General features: G+C 39.6%; 1 protein-coding gene across 3 annotated transcripts in view; it reads left to right on the top strand.

Annotated features, from left to right (window-relative positions):
• The window catches only part of Ptprk (protein tyrosine phosphatase receptor type K), a 510,436-nt gene that overhangs the window by 234,176 nt on the left and 253,971 nt on the right, over positions 1 to 22,289 (top strand). For all 3 annotated transcript variants that reach the window (XM_052169637.1, XM_052169636.1, XM_052169635.1), the window contains exons 4-5: positions 7,105 to 7,186; positions 9,090 to 9,205. In XM_052169637.1, the coding sequence (XP_052025597.1) occupies positions 7,105 to 7,186; positions 9,090 to 9,205 (198 nt within the window). The remainder of the gene's footprint in view (positions 1 to 7,104; positions 7,187 to 9,089; positions 9,206 to 22,289) is intronic.

The following is a 22,289-nucleotide window of genomic DNA, read 5'->3' as shown; positions in this document are numbered from 1 at the left end:
AAAATATGCTTTAAAAAGATACTCGATTCTTGAATCTTTAGTTTTCAGTTAAGATACTCTACAGAAGATCTTTTGGGGCCTATCAGCAGAAATGGATGCCTTACAGTGTTATTTAACTATTCAAGGGAAGTAATTATGTTTTCGTGATTCCTAAATTAGTGTGAGAAAATTATCTCCAGTGGTCTCCAGGGAGCACCGGTTTATTATGTCAACAGAATTTTATGCTAGGTAAAATGAGCTAAATACCCAAGCCTGTCTTTCCCTAGGAGGCAAAACAGTTAACTAGAATTACTGCTATTAGGTAGTTTCTTTCTGATACACACTGATATACATTGTCATCCCTGACTTTCAACAGGATTCTACTGGTTCAGCCATGATGTATAGAGTGTGAACCGTCATTGCCCCAAGTGACCTTGTATTTCATTAAAGGAGATAAATAAGAAAGAAAATTACTTTGACAGGGACTGAAGGAAGTGAGTTGGTAGATATGGGGACTTGTTGCACAAGGTAGGGCCTGAGTTTTAATCTTCAGCTTCTGTACAACCTCTCCCCCCACCCCCACCCCCAGCACACATCTTTAGCTCCAGTGTTATGAATAGTGAGACAGGAGAATTGCTAGGATTTTCTGAGAATCAGCTAGATTTGGATAAATGCATTTTTATAATAAGCTTTCCTTGGACATAACTTTTCATGTATATCTCTCACTTTCTACCTACGAAGGCCACATCTTCTACTCTAGTCATCACAGTTAGATATCCCAGCATCCCCTGGGTAAACTAGGCCATCTTTCTTGTCGATTCATCATCTCATATTAACGTTTAATCATATTGTGATTTTTTGTATGATTTTAACATTTTAAATACATTCTTTATTTATTTTTACTGTAGCCAATTTGTGGGGTTGTTTATCCAATAGAAATGATGCTAGCAAGTTATACCACATGGTGCATTTTGGTCAATAGTTCTTCATAGTTCTTGGTCTGTAATCATACTAGCTATGCTGTTCTCTTCAGTTTTCTTCTCATTCTCCTTTTCTTTCTAACATTTGGTGAATTCCAAATTCCAAATATTCTTTCTTTAAAAAAAATTGGGAAAAATAAGGTTCTCTTCTACCCATACATCCTAAAGTATCTCTCAAATTTAACTGTAGTTAGATCCCATCCAATGTTAGATCATTATCCATCCTCACTGTGGTGTCCTCAAATATTTCCTATCAAGATGAATCATCTCCATTAATATATAATCATGCTTAAGGATTTCTTCTCTGAACAAAACAAAACTTTCCTTTGACACCGTATGTTCTTAGACCCTTCATTTAATTCCTGTCCATTCACTCACACTTCCCTTAGAAGGTCAGCGCCTTTTCTCCGTCTTCTCTGCTCCTGTGGTCACGGTGCAGCATGGTTTCAGTTCTGCTACCTCCATTCCGGCCCTCTGGCCTCAGGGGCACAGACTGCTTTACATCAGTTTACCCAGGAGTTGAACAGCATCGATTCTGATCACTCCCCTGCCTCTTTCAGACCTTGACCTCTCCTTTTCTCCAAGGCAAGGTTTTCCTTTTTCATCTTGTAGTTAACGCTATTTGTAAGCTTGTGTCTTTCCTTTCATCTACTTTGTTCCCAGAAACTCTGAGACTTAATATTTCGTTAATAAATGCCAATCCAAAAGCTTTGTTTGATCCCCAGCTAGTTCATAACTTAATTACCCATTTATTCTATTCTAAGTCCTACCACCTGGCTGATGACTTGGCCCTCGGTTTTATGTGACCGTCTTCTTCTGTGTCTGTAGTGAGTCTCCTTCATTCCTGGCTCTCTTCCCATAAACCCCTCTTTCTGCAGGATGTCCCACCTTCTAATCCCTCCTCAGCTCATTCGCCAATAAGCTTTTATTGAGAGATGAGTGCTTTTATACAATGTATAAAAGTACAAGTCATAATCTCCACAACATCCCTGCACGTTTCTCTCTCTTTCAGGTTCCCGACCTTCTCAGCCCCTTGTCCTCAATGCCATCAAGGTAGAGAGTATAGGGAAGGAGGGAGGTCCCAAAAGCTCAGGCTTTGAGGGGCGCAATAATGTTTAAATTCATGTGAATAATCCCAGTATTGAGGAGCTGAAGCAGAATGACTTACATTCGAGGCCATTCTGTGCCTTGTAGATCCTTTGAGGTGAGTCTAGCCTACATTGTAAGACTACATCTCAAAATGAAAATGAGCTACTAAGGTTTGTGTAATGAAGCTTACAGAAGGAAAAGAAGTCAGCAATACGATAATCATTTAAATTGTTTGAAGGTTGATGGTTGATGTTGACGATTGACATCACGGCTTAAATGATGGACCTTTGAAAGTCTCTTGTGTGATGAGAGATATAAGGACTCTGTTGAAAACTTCTGTGGTAGGAGCCGTAGTCACATTTATATGGATTTCAAGTAACCAGTTTTGTCATTATTTCAGTCTGCCCCCTTTATAAATGAAGGCAATGGATAATTACTGATTTTCTTTCTACACTAGCACAGTTTCCTGTTTAAAAGTTCAAATCACAAAACCACTGATTTAAGGTTATAAGAGGAAAATGCCAGATTATTTTATATTCTTTGGAAACTGGCTGTGTGCTTCATGTTTTGAAGAGAGAGGATTAGGAGGAAATTTGATTTCCAAGCATTTGTCTTTAATAGATACCCCTACCCCGCCCCCAATATAGCTGCAATGGCACTGTTCATATAGGAGTCTCTGTGGGCCAGGATCTGTGCTGTTTCATATTCATTATCTCAGTTAATCCTTCACAAAGCTCTGAGGTAGATATTAATAGTTTCTGCTATAGGAGAAGAAACCAAAGTTTAAATTTTATATGAGCTAAGGCTATATAAGTTAATTTATTTAAGTTTTATATGATTTGAAGTGATAATTAAAGAACGTGAACTCAATATATATCTGACTTGGGAGCTTGAGCATTTTACCACAAGGACATAGTGAACGAAAATTACGAGTGAAAGTTTTTCTCATGTCTCTAGTGCTTGCAGTATCTTACATGGCCGTCCCTAACATTGTTTCGTCATTTCCCGTAGACCATTCAGTCTTCACAGGGATCTTGTTTTAAAAGTGGATCAGAGGCCTCCAGGTGAAGAAGCTGTGTAGCCTCATACTCAGCTAATCGCTTGAGTTACATAGGACTCCAAACCAACCTTTATATGCAAGCTTCCTAGCACCAAGTTTCATGCTCATGATGTGTGAGGTGTTTCCTCCTCTCTATTAATACCGTTTGTCGGAGGATAAGATTGTCCTTGTTCAGTAGGGAATACCAGTTTTTGCTTTCCCACTTTAATTCAATTCATTTATTTAGTTAATAATACAGGAATGTTGCTGGATTAGCAGAAATTTGATTAGAATCATCACCTTCAGCATTTCAGGTAATGAAGTGGAGGAGAAAAAGCACAAAAGGCAGAACTTCTGCACCCCATTCCCAGGGTGCCTCCGAGGACAGGCTCACACTGACATCTGGTGTGGTTTCTATTGCTCTCCTCTTCCTGGAAGCCCCTGTCAACCACTTGACACCAAGCATTAGCTCTGACCCAAAGATGAGCCTCAGTAATCTACATAATTAAACTGTTGGGATTTGTTTCCCCTGACTGGACAGAAGAGCCTCACAAGGTGCGGCCTCCGTGAGGTGATAATGCTTATTCCGACTTTAGTAGCGAAGGAATGCGGGCTCAGATATTTCTTGAAGCTTCTGTTAATGAGGCAAAGACAGGACTTAGTAGAGAAAATGAGGTTACTAGAAAGAAAACTTACCCTTTTCCCCTCTTTGATAAAGAGCCAATCATTTTGCTTTCTTTTGAATCCAGACCTAAATTTATTGTCCTGAATAAATTTAATTGAACAAATAAGTTTTCCTCATGGGTGTAGTAATCTTGTTTAAAGTCACATTTACGGGGAACGAGGGAAGTTAGAGAATTAAGAAATAACACTAAGATATGTCGAGAAGTTGAAATCCTTGAATTGGTTCTGACAACAACAAACTGAAATAGCTACACCCATGAGCTGTTTGGGGACATTGCTTTATTCATTAAAATATGTTTTAAAAAGCCAGTTTTCTTATGTTTTCTTTTTTTTATACTTACTTTTCCTTGAAATATTATTCACGCAAATTAAACTTATTCTCCCAGGATCTGATTTCACAGTCATTGCATATAGATACCACTATAATAGTCAGCCCGATGGCACTCTCCATACCCCACTATTTAAACTTGATCATAAAAATGATATCATACACCCATAGTGTGCACCTATTGTGGGTCTGGAGGTTTCTGATCTCTGGTCACTAGGAGAGCTTGAAGTCCTAGCATGGGCTTTCCATGCTCACAGGCTGGTCCTGTGTCTCAGTGCCTCCCTGAAACCTTATTTGACTCTTTACATTCTGTTCTCTAATTCTCACCAAACCCCTGTTCATGTCTTAGACGTGTGATGGCGTTCACACTAAGTACATTTGTTGAGGGATGAATCATGTGCCTTTGAGGGCATCCTCTCGCCTTCACCCCCAATTCCGTGGTCAGGAATTTACTGTCTTTATCTCCTGAAGCATTTTTTTCTCTCTTCTAAGACCACACTGTCTTCCAGTTTCACTTCTAGTAAGTTCTGTAGTCACAAAGGACACAGTGGGAATAGAAAAGAGTGACCAGGAGAGTTTTTGGTGGAGTGGGTGAAATAAAGAGGAGCCACAGGTCCCTGACTATTTCCCCCCCGCCCCCCCACTTTTCCTGACTTTTGGCAGATGTAGGAATGTGGCAAAGGTTGGAAGATCCCTCCAGGCTGGAGGGCCTGGTGCTGTATGGCCTCCTCAGTCTCTGCCTGTTCTGAACTCTTTTTAAAAATGAAGTTTTGGAAAATTGTATAGCTACCTTAGTGTGGTTGTAGGACTAGTCATTTTTGATTGCTTACTTTTGAGATTACAGTATAATCCTATCTTTTCCTATTCCTCTTTCTTGTTCTAAACCCTCCCATAAGTCCATCCTCCCTCTCTTTAAACATCATGGGTCCTTTTATCATTAATTGTTTCTACATGGGTGTATGAATATGTATACAAATATATTCCTAAATAAAGCATACTCAGTCTCCATAAAGCTCCTTGTATGAATGTTCAGGCTACTTGGTATTGGATAACCAGTTTGTATCCAATTCCTTGGATAAGACTATTTCTTGTCTTCTCTTAGCATTATTTAGTTACCTGTAGCTCTTTATATCAAGTTGATATAAGTTGTGTGTGTGTCTGTCTGTATGTACGTGCCTACCGACATACATATGTATCATGTATGTATGTATGTATGTATGTATGTATGTATGTATGTATCTATCTATCTATCTATCTATCTATCTATCTACAGTCTATGTGCCTACCTACCTACCTACCTGCCTATCACACAGAAGTAAACATGCATGGTAGTTTAGGACACTGCCTTTTATAAAGTTAGTATTTGATGAATTCCACCAAAGGTCTCATTAGAGACACTTTTCTTCACTCCCTATAGTAAGAGTATGATTTGGCCAAAGTTACCAAAGAACTCCCAATGCCATAACCCACAGAAGTGTCTAAATGTCACATTTGCTAGACTTTGTTCTATGTTAGAAGTTATTCCCTTCAGTCTTTTCTTTTAAACTCCAGCCTCCCGAATTTGCAGATGTTATTTATCCTTTCTACCACCTCTTCATGAGCCATGATTTTCACTGTCTCCCATCAGTTTACACTATTAGAACCACAGTTCAATCTTTGAGTTAGCAACTATTCCCATTATGAGGGAGAAACATTAGCTGGAGACCAGCCGACGGTGTTGGAAATCCTCTGGGCCCGCAAGTTTGTGTCTGTTAGATGCACAGATGCCCGCTGTGTCCTGGCTATTGCGACTCGGCTGATTCGCCACTGCTGACATGGCTGGGCCTCCTGGCTTCTCTTTTTCCTCAGCCATCCGGCCCTGCTCCCTTAGATTTCCTGCTGGCTCATTTGTCAGCCTTGGTTTCCATGCCAGTGCTTTCGTCTCTTCCCTTCTTTTATCTTCCCTTCCCTTCTCTCAGGCGGCCATCTTGCCATCAGCAGGTTAGTTCTTAGCTCATTTCCTTCTAGTTCAGTTCCCTTCCCTTCCCACTCCCCCGACCTTCCTCGGTGCTGTCTGGTTACATATAGCTAAGCACTCTCTCCTCCAGGTGTCACAGGGAAATCAAATTTGAAATAGTAAAAGCTATTTGGTAGTGACCTTGGTCTTCGAGTTTGCATCTAGTTCTTCATTACTGCTCTGACTTGGTTCCACTGGTAGCCTCTGCTAAGCGCCGTTGACTTCATCTGTGTTTCTCCACACCTCCTGAATCAGCATCCTTGTCTTGTCTGTTTCATTATAATTATTATCTTCTCCCTTTGGTTATCATTTAAATTCTGTCATACCTACTAGAACGTGCCTGTCTGCTCCTTTTGGATGTCTCCCAACTAATAACCAATTTTTATCCATTAGCCTCATTTTATATTACATTGTTACTTTAAACATAAACTCCCATTGCATTTCCTAAAGTGCTTTTTAGAATAATTCACAAATAATCTATTTAATTCCATGAATAAAAGAGTCAAATAGAACATTGAATTGCTGAATGCTAAATCTGTCTTTTTTTTCCCTTGGAAAATTGTTGTGCAACATATTATTTTAAAAGGAACAACTGAGTACAATTTTGTTGAATATTTTGTGTGTGTGTGTGTTTTGACAAAAGCAACAAAACTCTACACCAGAGCCTCTCTCTCTCTATATATATATATATATATTTTTTTTTTCTGAAAACTGATAGTTTGGAATTTTGACAGGTTAGTTTCCTGAGCTTAGTGGTAAATTTTCATGAAATCTTGCAATACTTGATAGTACTTTCTTAAGCATATAGGAAATGTGTGAACTCAATGGTTTCGTTATCTACTATGGTTGTATGTAGATGGCTTAAGAAATAAAAGTCAATATAAGATATAACTAAAAGTTCCTAGGAGAAAAAAAAATCAAATTTTCTTCTAGGGCATTAAAAGTATCTTCAACTGTGGACATTTCTTTAAAGTGACTGTTGTAAATGTTTTCCATTTTTCCCTGACAGGTAATATTTGAAGCTGAAGTCTCAGGAGGGAGAAGTGGTTATATTGCCATCGATGACATCCAAGTCCTGAGTTATCCTTGCGGTGGGTTTTGATTAAGAGTCGTATTTTTCTGTGTCCTTTTAACACATGTCCTGGACTGGCAGAGGCTATTGATTGTTTATGGCTTGGTCATTGTTGCCCATTTTGTTCTTATTCCCAGTCTTCCTGGAAAAGAACACCAAAATGTTTAGTAGAATTTTCAAATCAAGAATTTTTTCACACTACATGTATGATAGGATTCTTTCACTTGTTTTTGATTAGTGATGACAAAAATGTAAGTGCACATTTAATTTGGACTTTTTGATCTTTTGAGATCAAAAGTTGGATCTTTTGAGCTGTTGAGGTATCTTATAATTTTATAGGGGGAAAAAAGACAAGTAACAAATCTGAATTCAATAACAGAGCAAGCAAACACTATCTTATATTTGATCTTTTAAGTTTATACTGAAAGAAATGAAGAAAACTAATTATTCAACTCATTCCGAACTTAGGACTACATTTTTTTTATTATCATTCTAAATATCTGAGCTAATCAGTATTAAATAAAAAATGTAAAAATAAATCTGGGTTTATTGACACCGTTTCATGAGGTCCTTGTTCGAGCACTCACTGTTTCTCAGACTTCCTACTTAAAATTGTGCTTAATCAGATACCACAAAACAACTATTGCATCATTCAGTAGGGGCTGGCAGCAGTTTAGACTTTCTTCATAATATGATTTCTCAGCAGAAAAATGTTATAGGTCCTGTGTGAGAGAGCTTCGTGTTCCATAGTCCTCCACAGTGAACCATTTCTAATGCAGGGAAAAATGGATTCATGAGGTCACAGCCAAGCCTTGTTCCTCAACTGAGTGGTTTTATCATGTTAACAGTGAGCATGTAGGCTGTCTCCCTTCTTGATAATCGTGTCTAGACTGGGTCCTGTGGATTTGACTTTCTGCTCAGTTTGTGTGCTGCCAGAGAAGGTTGTGTCAGCCAAAGATCAAATTATTTATCCTGTGTATTATATGCTCAGAAAGGTAACAACCTGATCCTGCTCCAAGTTCAAGTTAGCTTAGTAAGCTTGTTTACTCCAAAGTGTAACTGGACTTCATTTCTGTCTGCCTTTCATGTCTGCACCTTATATGTCTGATGATAAAGAAAGGCTTGTGAATCAAGAAATTGATGATCATGAATTGGGCAGAACAGTCGCAGTTGCAGGGCGGTAGGACTCATGAAGATGCTTATTATTGTACATATTCACCGAGGCTTAACTTGGCCTGTATTTTTCTTCAATGGTAAAAACTGACAGGGCTTCAGATTTAAAAGGATATTTGTACCAAGTACTCATTTGACAGTCAAATCACCCATGCAGAACTACATGACTACAGACATTATTTCTATTGGTCCGATAGTCCTTTGTGGAACTTTCCCACGGCTATAAGCAAACAAGAAAGAGATACTCCAATTTTTAAATAAACAAAAATGTCTCCTTTTCTGATGGACAACTATTAAATTTGAAAAACTTTTCAGCTCGCGGATAAATAGCCAAGTGGGTGCATAGCTGTCAGAGTGTAAGATGTCTTTACGTGTGTCCACTGTTTCCCATTAGACAGAGAGGTACCTGTTTCATCGAGTCAGATTTTGATATAACTGTTATTATTACGCATCGAGCTGTGCTACAGCAGCTATTAGAATATGCTCACAAGCACTGCATACTCGTTCGGCCTCGATCCAGCTCTGAAAGGATGAGTGACTATGTATGAGATGTATTAAGAAGGAAAACTGCGAGTGTAAGAGAAGAAGCAGCGTGGCCTAGAGGAAAGGAACTTCAGGTTCTTTCTAAATAATTATGTGAGTCAAAGGTAGGCATATTAAGAACAATGTTCTTCTGTGACAGGCAGCATGGTACATCTTTTTTTGTGAACAAACCATGTATTCCCCTTTCCCTCCTTTCTTTTAAACAGATAAATCTCCCCATTTCCTCCGTCTGGGTGATGTGGAGGTCAATGCAGGGCAGAATGCTACCTTTCAGTGCATCGCTACAGGGAGAGACGCTGTGCGCAACAAGTTATGGCTGCAGGTAAGGCCCTGCCGGCGGCTGAGATAAAGGGATCACTTGGTTTATAAAAACACTGCACTGTTTGTGGCTGTGACTCTTTCTCTCCTCCCGTTTCTGTCCCGAGCTCATGGGCAGGCTATTGGTATGGTATGGCTGACTGGAGATTTCTAACACACTCTTCGCTTTTACATAATCCAACTGAAGATGCAGGGAACTAATTGATACTGGCATTGGGGTCTAGCGATACTCGGTGATTCTCTAGTGTTAGGCTGAAACTCTAAAGAAAAATTCTCCAGAAGCTTTGAAAAGGCAACAAAAGTAAAAATTTTCTTAAAAAATATTTTGAAAAGTGAACTTCTAAGAAGATATTATTGATGTGGGAACTACGCGACATTCTTAGGATACAAAACTACCATGGGGGGTGTGGAGAGAGAGAGAGAATGGAAGAGAAACAATGTAAAGGTTTCTCTGTTTTTTTTGTTTTTGTTTTCTTTTTTCTTTTTCATTTTTAGACGTTCAGAGTTGCTGTAAATCTGACATTTGAACATCTCGCTTGTATGAGTGAGATCCTTAATAAATTCCTATTGAATTGATTGTAATTGACATAGATGTTGGAGAAATGCACATGTCACAATGCTTCCAAAGAATCAGACAAATCCACAGAGTTTAGAAGTGTTTTGCATTCAGAGAAAGTATTAAAGGTATTGATGTTACCGTTAGGTGCTGGGATCTGCAGCAAGGTGCGAGCGAGGTGTGTGGAAGGGTATCCCTAAAACCAGAAGACTGGAGCTAGGAGCCTGTTTAGCTGACTGCTTGAAGGCAGTTTTAACAATGCCTATCATCTAGACTTCCATTTTTATTCTGTGTGTTTGCACTTTATTCTGAGTTTGCACTTATGTGTTTGAGGAGGTAATGTGCAGATGCCATGAGAGGTGTACAATCATCGGGTATCTTCTTTCCTTGATCTCTTCATTATTTTGAGAGGAAATTTCCCACTTAACCTGGGTCTTTCTCAGTGGGCTACACTGATTGCTTGTTGAGCTCCAGGTATTGCCTGCCTTTCCCTCGTCAGGTGTGCTGCCACAGACACCTGTCTGTGGGTGGTTCGTAGGCCTGTGAGGCAAGTGCTTTACCCACCTCTGACCTGTCAACTATCTGCTTTCATCTGCATCACAGTAAGGAAAAGTATTTGGCTAATTTAGAAATCTAAATACCAGAGAATCCCAGTAGATAAAGACAAACCTTTAAAGGTTTAAGTTAGTTCTGTGAGCACGGACATCATGATGTAATTTTGCCATATCCTTCAGCGTAGTGTAGTTAGTGCTAGGGGTACTTACTGGCTTCCTACAAAGCTACCTGCAGATCCCAGCACCTAACGGTGACAGCGATACCTTTAATACTTTCTCTGTATTAAGTATCTCTGTACAAAGACGATACTTGTAGTGCACTGTCATTAAAAGCAAATACAGTATATTGTCTCTGACTAGTGTTACAGGTACTACAAGTGTCACCCGATTCCTGTCAGTCCAATGAGGTGACCAGAGACATATATCATAGTACATCAGCCCACATATGACTACTCTTGTAATTTATTTGATTTGTAGTCATTATAATATTTTCTCTTTGGCCCAAATTTGAAAAGGAAAAAAGAAAGGCTATTGTTGTTGTTGTTGTTGTTGTTGTTGTTGCTGCTGCTCTCTCCTTATGTTAATTTTTCCTACCTATAGTTATTGGGAATTAGAATACTTATCCCAGGGAGCACATCACTTAATGGATAATCTGTTGGATGCGGAACCCATTAGCTCATACTTGCAGCCTGTAGTGGTTTAAAAATTATTTCAGTCCTACTTTCTCATCGTTTTTTGTCTTTTTTTTTTTTTTTCCAATGGGAACATTGGTTGATATTTGGTCTTAGCTGTGAGACTGATAGTCCACTCTTGGGGAACCAGAAATGGCTCCACAGCCAGCCACTGGTTTTACGCTCCAGGATTTAATGTGACATTGAGATAAAAAGGGTCTGTATCCACAGACACCAGCTGGCTTGTGGCAACAAAGCCGTTCTGGACAGAGCTGGTCTGAGCAGGCTGCAGAGAAAACACTGCTCGCTTTTCTTCTTTTCTCCTCTGCGGATTGGCTCATTTTTATTGTGGTCTTGTGATTTTCTCTTCTGCCATTTTCTGAGCAGTGGTGGTGCTAAATGCTCTCTGCAAGTTTTACTCTCTTTGCTTTTCGCCTTCTTGGAGTCTTTGCATTGGCTACAGATGGTGATTTTGTGTTTGTTTCCTACGTTGCCATGGTTGTTGTATCCAGCACTGCGCATTGCAGGGTCTCCAGCACTGCACATTGCATGGTCTCCAGTACTGTGCATTGCGTGGTCTCGAGCACTTCTCATTGCGTGGACTCCAGCACTGCGCATTGCGTGGACTCCAGCACTGCGCATTGCGTGGGCTCCAGCACTGCTCATTGCAGGGTCTGCAACACTGCGCATTGCGTGGACTCCAGCACTGCGCATTGCGTGGGCTCCAGCACTGCTCATTGCAGGGTCTCCAGCACTGCGCATTGCGTGGGCTCCAGTACTGTGCATTGCGTGGTCTCGAGCACTGCTCATTGCGTGGTCTCGAGCACTGCGCATTGCGTGGACTCCAGCACTGCGCATTGCGTGGGCTCCAGCACTGCTCATTGCAGGGTCTCCAGCACTGCGCATTGCGTGGGCTCCAGCACTGCGCATTGCGTGGGCTCCAGCACTGTGCATTGCGTGGGCTCCAGCACTCCTCATTGCGTGGGCTCCAGCACTGCGCATTGCGTGGGCTCCAGTACTGTGCATTGCGTTGTCTCCAGCACTGCTCATTGCGTGGGCTCCAGCACTGCGCATTGCAGGGTCTCCAGCACTGCACAAGTTTACCTTGCTACGTTTTTAATAATGACACATAAATTTCCTTAATATTTTTTCTTAAAAATTCTTAAAGAAGAATTTTTAAGACACCCAAAAACGATATTAAAATATACCATTTACTTAGTTTGGTGATGTTTTCACAGAATACATTTTTTAATTAAAAAACTTTTGTGTGTGTTTAGCTTTTGTCATTTTTTTTTTTTTTGCGACAAGTCTCATTATATTGCCCTGCCTTTCCTAAAACTCCTTGTGTAAATCAGGCTAGCCTTGAACTCACAAAAGTTTGCCTTCCTGGGTGTCCTTAGTGTAGGGATTAAAGGCCTACAAAGGCTTATTTTGCCTATTTGTATGCCTGTGGATAATATGCATACTTGGTTTTCCAAGACACCAGAAGAGGGATTCTCTGGGATTGGAATTAACAGGTAAATGTCAGCTGTTTTGTGTGTGCTGGAAATTGAACCCGGGTTCTCAGGAAGAGCACTAAGGGTTATTAACCACTGAGCCATCTTTTCAGTTCCTGAAATAAAATATACTTTTCATAGTGGTGATATATAGTAATTAATTACATAGGACTCACTGTTCCTTATGTATATATGAGTCAACCAAAATTTGATTATCACTTTAAGAACTATTCATCTTTTGCCAAAAGAAGTAAAAACATAAGTAAACAGGAAAAATTGTGACGCCACCATGGATGCGTCTACTCAGTCACTTCTACAGGTGGTAAAGTGTTTTTATTTCTTATAGAGAATAACATGTGAGGGGTTGGGATCCTGAATTCTGACTGCATTTCTACCCTTTTGGAACCTAGTTAATTGTGATGGGCTTAGAACTCATTGGACCATCTGAGCCTTTATTTCCTTATCTAGAAAAGAAGATGTTTGGTGGAAACTAAAATCCTTTCCATCTATAAAATGTTAAATTGGGGCTTATTATTATTTGTGAGGGTCTGAAACATGGCCTTAATAACCTTCTTTTATTTGACGGAATAATGTAAAAATTTTATGCTATTAGTTTTATATGAAAAGAAATGGTCTCTTAAATTGACTTTCATTGTAAGAACAAGTACTGAAAATGTCTACCCAGATACCCAAGATGGAATGTACGTGAATCAGCTCAGTTAAAGGTTACACATTCTCTCACAGGGGAAGCGGAATAATAATAGAGCAGCTGTGCTCTACCATGGGGCAGGTGTGACAAGCAATCGGCATCCTCCTAGGTCCTCCACACAGTCATTTTGTTGTGTCTCAGCAGAATGGCTTGATATGGGCTAAAGTAACAAAAGCTATAATGGCTTCCAATACTCAACTTTGAAAGAAAAGCCATGTCTTGTCATATTATATAAAATATATTTTAAGATATATTTTAAGATAATACAGAAAATGAGGAATTAAAATAATGGCCTTTAGTAGAGACTGAAGGGAAGGCTATCCAGAGACTGCCCAACCTGGAGATCCAGCCCATATAAAGTCCCCAAACCCAGACACTATTGTGGATGCAAGAAGTGTTTGCTGACAGGAGCCTGCTACTGTAAAGGAGATGTAGGATAATGCCTGTACTCCTGTGTAAAATACTTTCCTTTCAGAAAGTCCAGGGTGCTCACATGTACTCTAGGCTTAAATGCTAAACAGTTTTGGCAAATTATCAACATTAATGTTTTTGTACATGTTTTTTATTCCCTAACACCCTTTAAGCTTTTAGTTGTATTTCTAAGAATCTCTAATTCTAGAAAATAGATAGTTCACAATAAAAGACTTATGATCAGATTACAAGAATTAAGAATGCCAGTAGAATTTTACATGTATACTGAAATAATTTTTGAATATCTGCTTGTATTTGTGAGACAAGACAGGAAATATTCATGTAGGAAACTAATGTGAGGTTACAACTTTTATAAATTGATGTTGTTCATGTTTCTTTTTTATGCTATATTTTTTCCCCAAGAAATATAAATAGCAGTTATAGTGATTGAGGAGAAAGCAGATAAGACTTGGGTTTATATAGCTTAGGTGGTAGTGTGGTTGTCTGAAAGGCACAAAGCTCTGAGTCTCAGTAGTCAGTAAGCAATGACAAGGATTATCAAGTTCAAGTCAACCTAGGTTACCATTGACATAGGTTTGAGGCTAGCCTGGCAAATGTGTCACTTAACTCCAAAAGGGCAAAGAGAATTTAAAAGCCACTGACCAACATGCTGTCGTAGCATCTTTTTACATATTGACTCAAGAGATATAAAGGCATTTCTTAACTAAGATATTAAGACTGTCTATAACATGATTATTCATAATTACTAATAACTTAAAATTCCTAAGGATCCTTAGCAGTAGAATTTATCAAGAGGTTGGTTTGCATTCAAGCAATAGGATACTGTTCTTGTGTTTAACAATAGAAAACTGAACTGCTGGTGCATGTAACGGTACACATACCATGTGAATTACATGTTTGGAACCCCAGCACCATATATTTTACACATATGGAATGCCTCCACCATGTATTTTAAGTAGAAGACAGAATAAAATTAATTTAGCACATATGATCAGCTTTGCATTAACTTTTAGAATACAGAAAATGAGGAATTAAAATAATGGCCTTTAGTAGAGACTGAAGGAAAGGCTATCCAGAGACTGCCCCACCTGGAGATCCAGCCCATATACAGTCACCAAACCCAGACACTATTGTGGATGACAAGAAGTGTTTGCTGACAGGAGCCTGATATAGCTGTCTCCTGAAAGGCTCTGCCAGAGCCTGATCAATTCAGAGGCAGATGCTCCCAGCCAACCATTGGACTAAGTATGTGGTCCCTAATGGAGGAGCTAGAGAAAGGACTGAAGGAGCTGAAGGGGTTTGCAACCCATAGGAAGAACAACAATATCAACCAACCAAACTCCCCTTCCCCACCGACTGCACCCAGGGACTAATCCACCAACCAAAGAGTACACATGGAAGGACCCTTGGCTCCAGCTATGGCCTTGTCAAGCTTCAATGGGAGGAGAGGCCCTTGGTACTAAGAAGGCTTGATGCCCCAGTGTAGGGGAATGCCAGGGCAGGAAGGCAGAAGTGGGTGGATGGGTGGTGGAGCAGGGAGAAGGGGGTATGGGATAGGGGTGTTCCAGAGGGGAAACTGGGAAATGGGATGGCATTTGAAATGTAAATAAAGAAAATATCCAATTTAAAAAAATTGAAAAAAATGATGGCCTTTTCATGACTTTCTTAACATTTGCTTATTTTATGTATATGAGTATCTTGCCTGTATATAGTTATAGGTACACCATGTTTGTGCTTGCTGTCCATGGAGGTTAGAAGAGGGCATTGGGTCCCTTGGAACTGTAGTAACAGACAGTAGTGAGCCACATTCTTGGTGCTAGGAATCAAATTCAGGTCTCAATTACCCTAAAATGCTGAGCCATTTCTCCAGCCCCCCAAAATTGGCTGTGTATAGGAAATGTGGACTGGACTGGGACTGAGCAACTTTCTGGGGTACTACAACATCACAGAAGTTAGATAGAACTTTGGGTCGGTGGGTGGGCTTCTGTAATCCAAGAGTTAACACCTGCTTAATTCTACAGTATACATTTTAGCATATTGAACACACCATGCTTGTTTTTCTAGTGTCCCACTTACTGACTGAACTCATCATTGTATCAATGGCAATACCCCAATCTTTGTAAATCCTGCCACCTAAAGTGATTTGGTTATGTTCCAAGGTAATTTGTAACCATTAATTTCAGTAAAGTATAAAAGAAGGCTGTCCTTGGTGTTCTGTGGATACCTTATAATTTAGGTATAGAAGAAGGTTGAAACGGGTCACCCTGCCATGAATAAATGGAAATTCGTTCATGGAAGGTCCAGTGTATGTGGACAGTTACATGGCAAATCAAATGGAGCCCATTGCTGGAACATCTGTCAGACCATATGCTTTGGCTTCAGGTTCTGTGTAAAACCTAAAATGCTAATGACTCCATCCATCATCACAGAGCTTGGCAGACATGCATCACTGAATTGGGCAGAGAAATTCAGCAGTGGATTTATTGAATGGAGCGCAATACGTGGGTAGGTTTGGTGGCACCATTTGTTTTGGTGAGTTGAAATGAGGCTGTGTAATATGTTACTGGTAATCTTATGCAGACTGTAGTCAGAGCCATGGCAATTGGGCCAATCTGTCAGTAATCGCTGCAGGCACTGGCCTGGTGCCTCCTCAGTGGGCCTGCCAAAACTAGAGAGTCAGCCACCACTTTGCCCTTGGTGAGGCACATTGCTGCTAATGTGGTGTGATACAGTGAGTTTCTCAGCCAAAGGAAATGTCATTCCTTATGGAGCAACAGATAATTTAGGCAATGGCTTGAGAGTAGTAATTGGAGAGTGAAATTAGTGAAATGAGATGCAAATTGCTTTGCAAAACAACTAGAGAGAGGCTGACCTCTTCAAGTTCCAGCTGCTGCCAGCTGTGGGTCAACGAAAGTGGTGAGCTTGAAACTTCTGGTCACATGGTATTTAAAATGGTGGCTCAGTTGGCACAACTGCCTGCCTCTACTGCACATAAACATCTACATGTATGTGAAAATATGAAACACGAGCTTTAGAAAATTGAGGGGTCAATGTGAAAAATCTTCACCTGAGTCATTGTGCCCCTGCCCCGTCCAAATGCCTACTTGCCTTCAGCAGTTTCCAAAGCATCACTGAAGGCTCCTCTCTACCATCCTAGGAAGTAGTTGGAACTTGTAGACTACACCATCGCTAGGGGTTTTTACTGTTCATGATAGATACTATTTCATTTAGATCAAATATCTTGAATTTTTGCATTTATTATAATGAGAAAAGGAAAGTTTTCTGAAGAAATTGATCTACAGTGTGAAAGGATAGTTTATATTACAAAATTCATCCAGAAGTAACGTGAAGGGTATTTTTCTTTTCTTTTTTTTTTTTTAATTTTCAAGCTATTTTATTTGTTTACATTTCAAATGTTATCCCCTTTCCCGGTTTCCTCTCTGCAAACCCTCAATCCCACCCCGCCTTGTCCTGCTTTTATGAGGGTGCTCCCCCCACCCTCCCACCTCACCGCCCTAGCATTCCTCTACACCGGAGCATCAAGCCTTCACAGGACGAAGGGCCTCTCCTCCCACTGATGCCAGATAAGGCCCCATCAGCTCCTTCAGTCCTCCCCCTAACTCCTCCATTGTGGTCCCTGTGCTCAGTCCCATGGTTGGAAGTGAGCATTCACATCTGTATTGGTCAGCATCTGGCAGAGTCTGTTGTTAATGGGATAAATTTTGGTCACAAGGATAGGAGAGCAGGAAGATGGTTGGTAAGCAGCAGAGTCCAGAACAGAGGAAAAAAGGATATTTTTCAAAACTATCCTGACTACATATGTTAATTCCCAGTCAGTTCTCATTGATTCTACAAGAAGTTGGAAAGAGAGAAATATATTAATATTCAATATTTATTCAAATATATGCAATATATTGAAAAGAGTCTGGAGGTCAGAAGTTTCAAACTTCTGACATTTATAGCAAATTGGCTTTGAAAACTCTTATATGCATCTGCAATACTAGAAAAATGAAGATAGCATGTAGTTATCAAGACAGGAAGTAAATGTGAAAAACTGATGTCAGGATGGTTAAAAGGATATCTAAGTTGATTCTATTTCCTAGCTATTATCCATAAAGCAGCAATGAAGGTGTATGTGGATTCATCTCTATAGAAGGATGGAGAGTCCTTTGGGTATGTGTCCACGGGCGGCATAGCTGCATCATATGGCCATTTTCTTTTTAGTGTCTCCACCAGTTAATACTCTCACAAACAGTGGATATGGTGGCTAACTGTTCTCTTTCCCAACCTTCTCACCAGTAATCGTCATCATTTGTTTTCTTGGTGACACCTGTTCTGGAAGTTTATGGAAGATGCAGTGAGATATGTAAACTCTCAGCTTTTAGGGGTTAATACAAGTAAGGTATAATTTACTCTTTATATATCCTTGAAATATATATATATATATTACTATATATATATACATATATATATATGGAGAGATATATTACTGAAGTACATATATATGTATCTATATTATATATACAAATATATGTATATTATATATGTATGTATATGTATGCATATATAAAGTATATATATACAGTATATATATACATATATGTGTGTGTATATATATATATATATGTACAATAATCTGGTCTTAAGTTTTAAAGCTCTGTGTTCAATCATATGAACTGATTTGAATTGTGAGGGCTGCTGAGACCTGAACAAGCTACTGGAGTGCAGTACCCAAGCCTAGGGGTCCAGGCGCGTTCCAGGCTGTTCGTGCTGGAGAACCTTCACAACTGTAGCTGAAATTTTACCTAGGGCCTTTTAACCTCAAGGGATGACTGAGACAGGGACCTTAGAGTCTCCAATCATTTCAGAGAGGAAAGTAAGCACCAAAGACTGAGGTGAGATCTTTAGAGAAACCTTGACTCAAGAGCTGGAAGTTAGCACACACAGGATGCACAGAAGGGAAGATCTGCAGGCTCTTGCTGCAGGGTTAGAAGACACAGCTCAGTTGAATGAAGTGGGGCAGCCATATACGAAGGATCTCATTGAGAGGTCACTGTGAGAAAAGGTGGTGAATAAGATGAATGATAAAGTAAGGACAGAAGCATGGACAGAATTGGAAGAAGCAACAGCTGCTGTTGGCAGCACTGACATCAGGCAATAAAGAACCCAGACTGGGCAGTGCAGTCAAATTGGAAAGTCTACAGGAGGCACGGATTAAAGAAGATGAATGGTTTTTGGATCCAGTGGTTAGCAGTTAACAGATTTTGAGGAAATGTGAATGCTGTATAGTATAATTCTCTAAGCCTCAAGGTTTTACATTTTCTGGCTTGAACTAACTGGTCGCTAGAACCATTGATTATTTTCATTCTTTTCTACTTTCATATCTTCATACAAATGATCTTAAATACAAGTGAAGGGTGATATATATATATATATATATATATATATATATATATATAATAACAGACTTTGACAAAATGTTTTCTTCTTTCCCTTGGGAAATTTTTATATTCTCTTATTTCATTTTTGGTTCCCTGTTTGTTGTTGTTGCTATTGTTTCTTTTTGTCGTTATTGGGTGTTTTTGCACTTAAAATTGCTTATTTTTAACATTAGCATTCAAAGTACTATATTTCATTTTGCTATTTTCAAACATCTTTGTTGATTCTTCTGATCTGAAAAGCAGATCAATAAGTAGATCTAATATTTATGAGATCATTTTATAATACAATAAAATATACATAGTGAAAGCCATCCTAATTAAATATGACTGTGATTTTGTGTGTGGGGGAGAGAAAGAGGAGAGTGACACAGATATTGTGTGTGTGTGTGGAAGAGAAGGAAGGGAGTGACAGAGATAGATAAATGATGGATGGGTGGATGGATGGGTGGATGGGTGGGTGGGTGGGTAGGTAGGTAGATAGATAGATAGATAGATAGATAGATAGATAGATAGATAATGGATGGATGGGTGGGTGGGTGGGTGAGTGGGTGGGTGGGTGGATGGATGGATGGATGGATGGGTGGATGGGTGGGTAGATAGATAAATAGATGATGGATGATGGATGGATGGATGGATGGGTGGGTAGGTAGATAGATAGATAGATAGATAGATAGATAGATAGATAGATAGAAAGAATGCTTGTATGTATACTTGTGCAATAATCTAGTGTAGACTTCTATTACTGAGCTACATTTCCAGCCCTCACTGTCATGACATTAAAATATGTCCCTGCTCATTGTAGTGTGGTATTAGTGATTTAAAATAAATAAGCCCCTTAATCCTTAGGTCTCTCTTTACTTTCTTTTCCTTACTGTTTACCTATTGAGAATTCCTTAGACCTTTTATAGTCTAATTTCTTAGTCTTTGTTTTGCCAATTGTTTGACTTCAGGTCAACATGGTTCCATTTTCTCTGTACTTTCCAGGAATTTGCAGGCAGGTCTGGGGTCAAATCTGATCCTTTGATCATAGTGTAAGTGGTGTCTAGTGTGTTAATAAAAGGTCAAATGGTTCCATCTTTCATTATCTTAGTGATGTTAGTCCTTAAAGCCCTTAATAATTCTAGTTGAAAATCATGTTTTTTAACCTCCTTTTTCATTTTATTTCTTTTCTTTTTATTTTGTGATTTGCTCATTTTTAAAAAGTGCATCCAAAGTAAGGTAGTTCATTACTGTTATTTTAATACTTAATTATTTCGGACCTCCCATCTTCTTCTCTGTTCCTTTGACTCTCTTTCTACCCTTCCATGCCTCTTAGGTTTCATGTAGCATTGTAAATCACGCCAGTCACGCACCCTGCCATGGTTAATCTCCATTTCAATTTGATGAGGTCTGGAACTACAGGAGATGCCCCTGAAATCTTTGCTTCATTTGTTACTTCTCAGTATAGAAAGTTGATGGGTTTTTGTGCCCCAAAGAGGAGTGCTTCCGTTTCTTTCAGTGTTGTTATGAACCCCTAAATTTAAAAATACATTATGATCTCAGAATTCACTGGATTCTATTTATCAAGCAACAGCTATCTATTTTGTGACCACTAAGACACCATATCTCCTGATATAATCCTGACGTCAGTAATATTGTGAGTTTCCTTGCATTTGCTTTTAGAGAGATGTTCTACAATTCCTGTCAGAAATCAGTCTTTCTCCTGTGGTGTCCCTTTTCGTGTTTTAATTGACAAAATGTACATAAATGCAACAATCTAGGCATTGAGGGATTTCCCCTACTAGACCTTTTCAATGAGAAACATACACACAGACACATGCGTACACAAACATATTTAAAAACCAAAAATTTCTCAAAATTCATATTGACTTTTCAAAATCATGTCGAAAAATTTTTCACTTAATGTTTTTTTCGACTGCATCTTATTACCTATAGTTTCTGTATCTTTGTGTGTGTGTGTGTGTGTGTGTGTGTGTGTGTGTGTGTGTGTGTTCATTCTGAGACAGGTTGCAGTGTAGCTCAAGCTGGCCTACACCTTTATTATTTTATCACATAGATGAGAATAGTCTTGGGATCTCTCGGTGCTCATCTCAGACACCATTTCTTTGGCATGTGGCTGCCATCAAATCTTTATAGCCTGGCTACACTTGTGCCACAGAGAAGAGATCAGAGTGCTCTGGGATTCACTCTCTACCCATCTTAAGTGGCCATGACAGAGTCTCCATCGTCTGGGGTCTGTAGGATAGAGCAATGGTAGCCGTTGAAGGATCCAGACGTTGGAAGACCCCAAATCACTCTGTGACTCTCCACTGTGTGGAGTAAGGCTGCTTTCCACCCTGGAAAAGAGAGAGGCAGCAAGGTGGATAAGACAGGAGCTTTTTGTCATGTGTTAAACCCACATTGTTCTTGTTGGTTTAGCTGAACAGCTATGGTAGTTCAGCCCAAGCTTCAGCCCCCAGAGTGTGACATCATCAAGCTGGTGGATGAACTGGTTACGTAGTGTCATCAAATACCTGCTAGGTCAGACCTATATGTTTGTTGGTTGTCTGTGTCCTAAACCTCCAGGAGAAAGCAAATCCACAGTCATGTCATTGTTGGACTTTTCTGTCCCCTGGAGTTTTCAAGGGAAAACTAAAGAATTTACATTTTCCAGGCTCAGATTGATGAAATGGAAAGGAGAGGACATTCTGACTGAATCATATTCTTAGACACACATGCCATCCACCTCTAAAAACGACCATAGAACAGACAGGGTAGGGAGCCACAGGCTTTCACTGTCTACCTTTTCATTACTTGCCACATGGGAACTGACGCGCAGGATCCGAGTCTGTACAAACGTATAGACTGTTTAGCATCAGAAGCGAGCACAGCCTGAAGGATGATGAAGTCAGAGGTAATGGTGTTCAGTGTGAGGATGTCAATGATAACAGATTAATCTCTCTGTTTGTACGCTGATAGTGGGAGACTGTTCGTGAAGGTGCATGTGAACTCTACTGTCTTCCAGCCTAAACATGTTATTAAAAATGTCCCATTGGAGAGTAAGACAGAAGAGAGTGGCCCTAGACTCCTGACCCCCTTACCTCTTCCTTGAACTGTTGTACTACTGGTGTGACCCACCATTCCTGATGTTCCCTACTCTGGATGCGCTAGGTTTTCAATGACACTAAGGGATTATAAATACTTCAAAAGTACATGTCTATGGCATATTATTTACTTTTACCCTAGCTTC

This window comes from Apodemus sylvaticus, chromosome 23 (genome assembly GCF_947179515.1).
Source record: "Apodemus sylvaticus chromosome 23, mApoSyl1.1, whole genome shotgun sequence".
NCBI classification, from domain to species: Eukaryota; Metazoa; Chordata; class Mammalia; order Rodentia; family Muridae; genus Apodemus; species Apodemus sylvaticus.
Note: the sequence above shows the minus strand (reverse complement) of the source record. Positions and strands in the feature narration are given on the sequence as shown.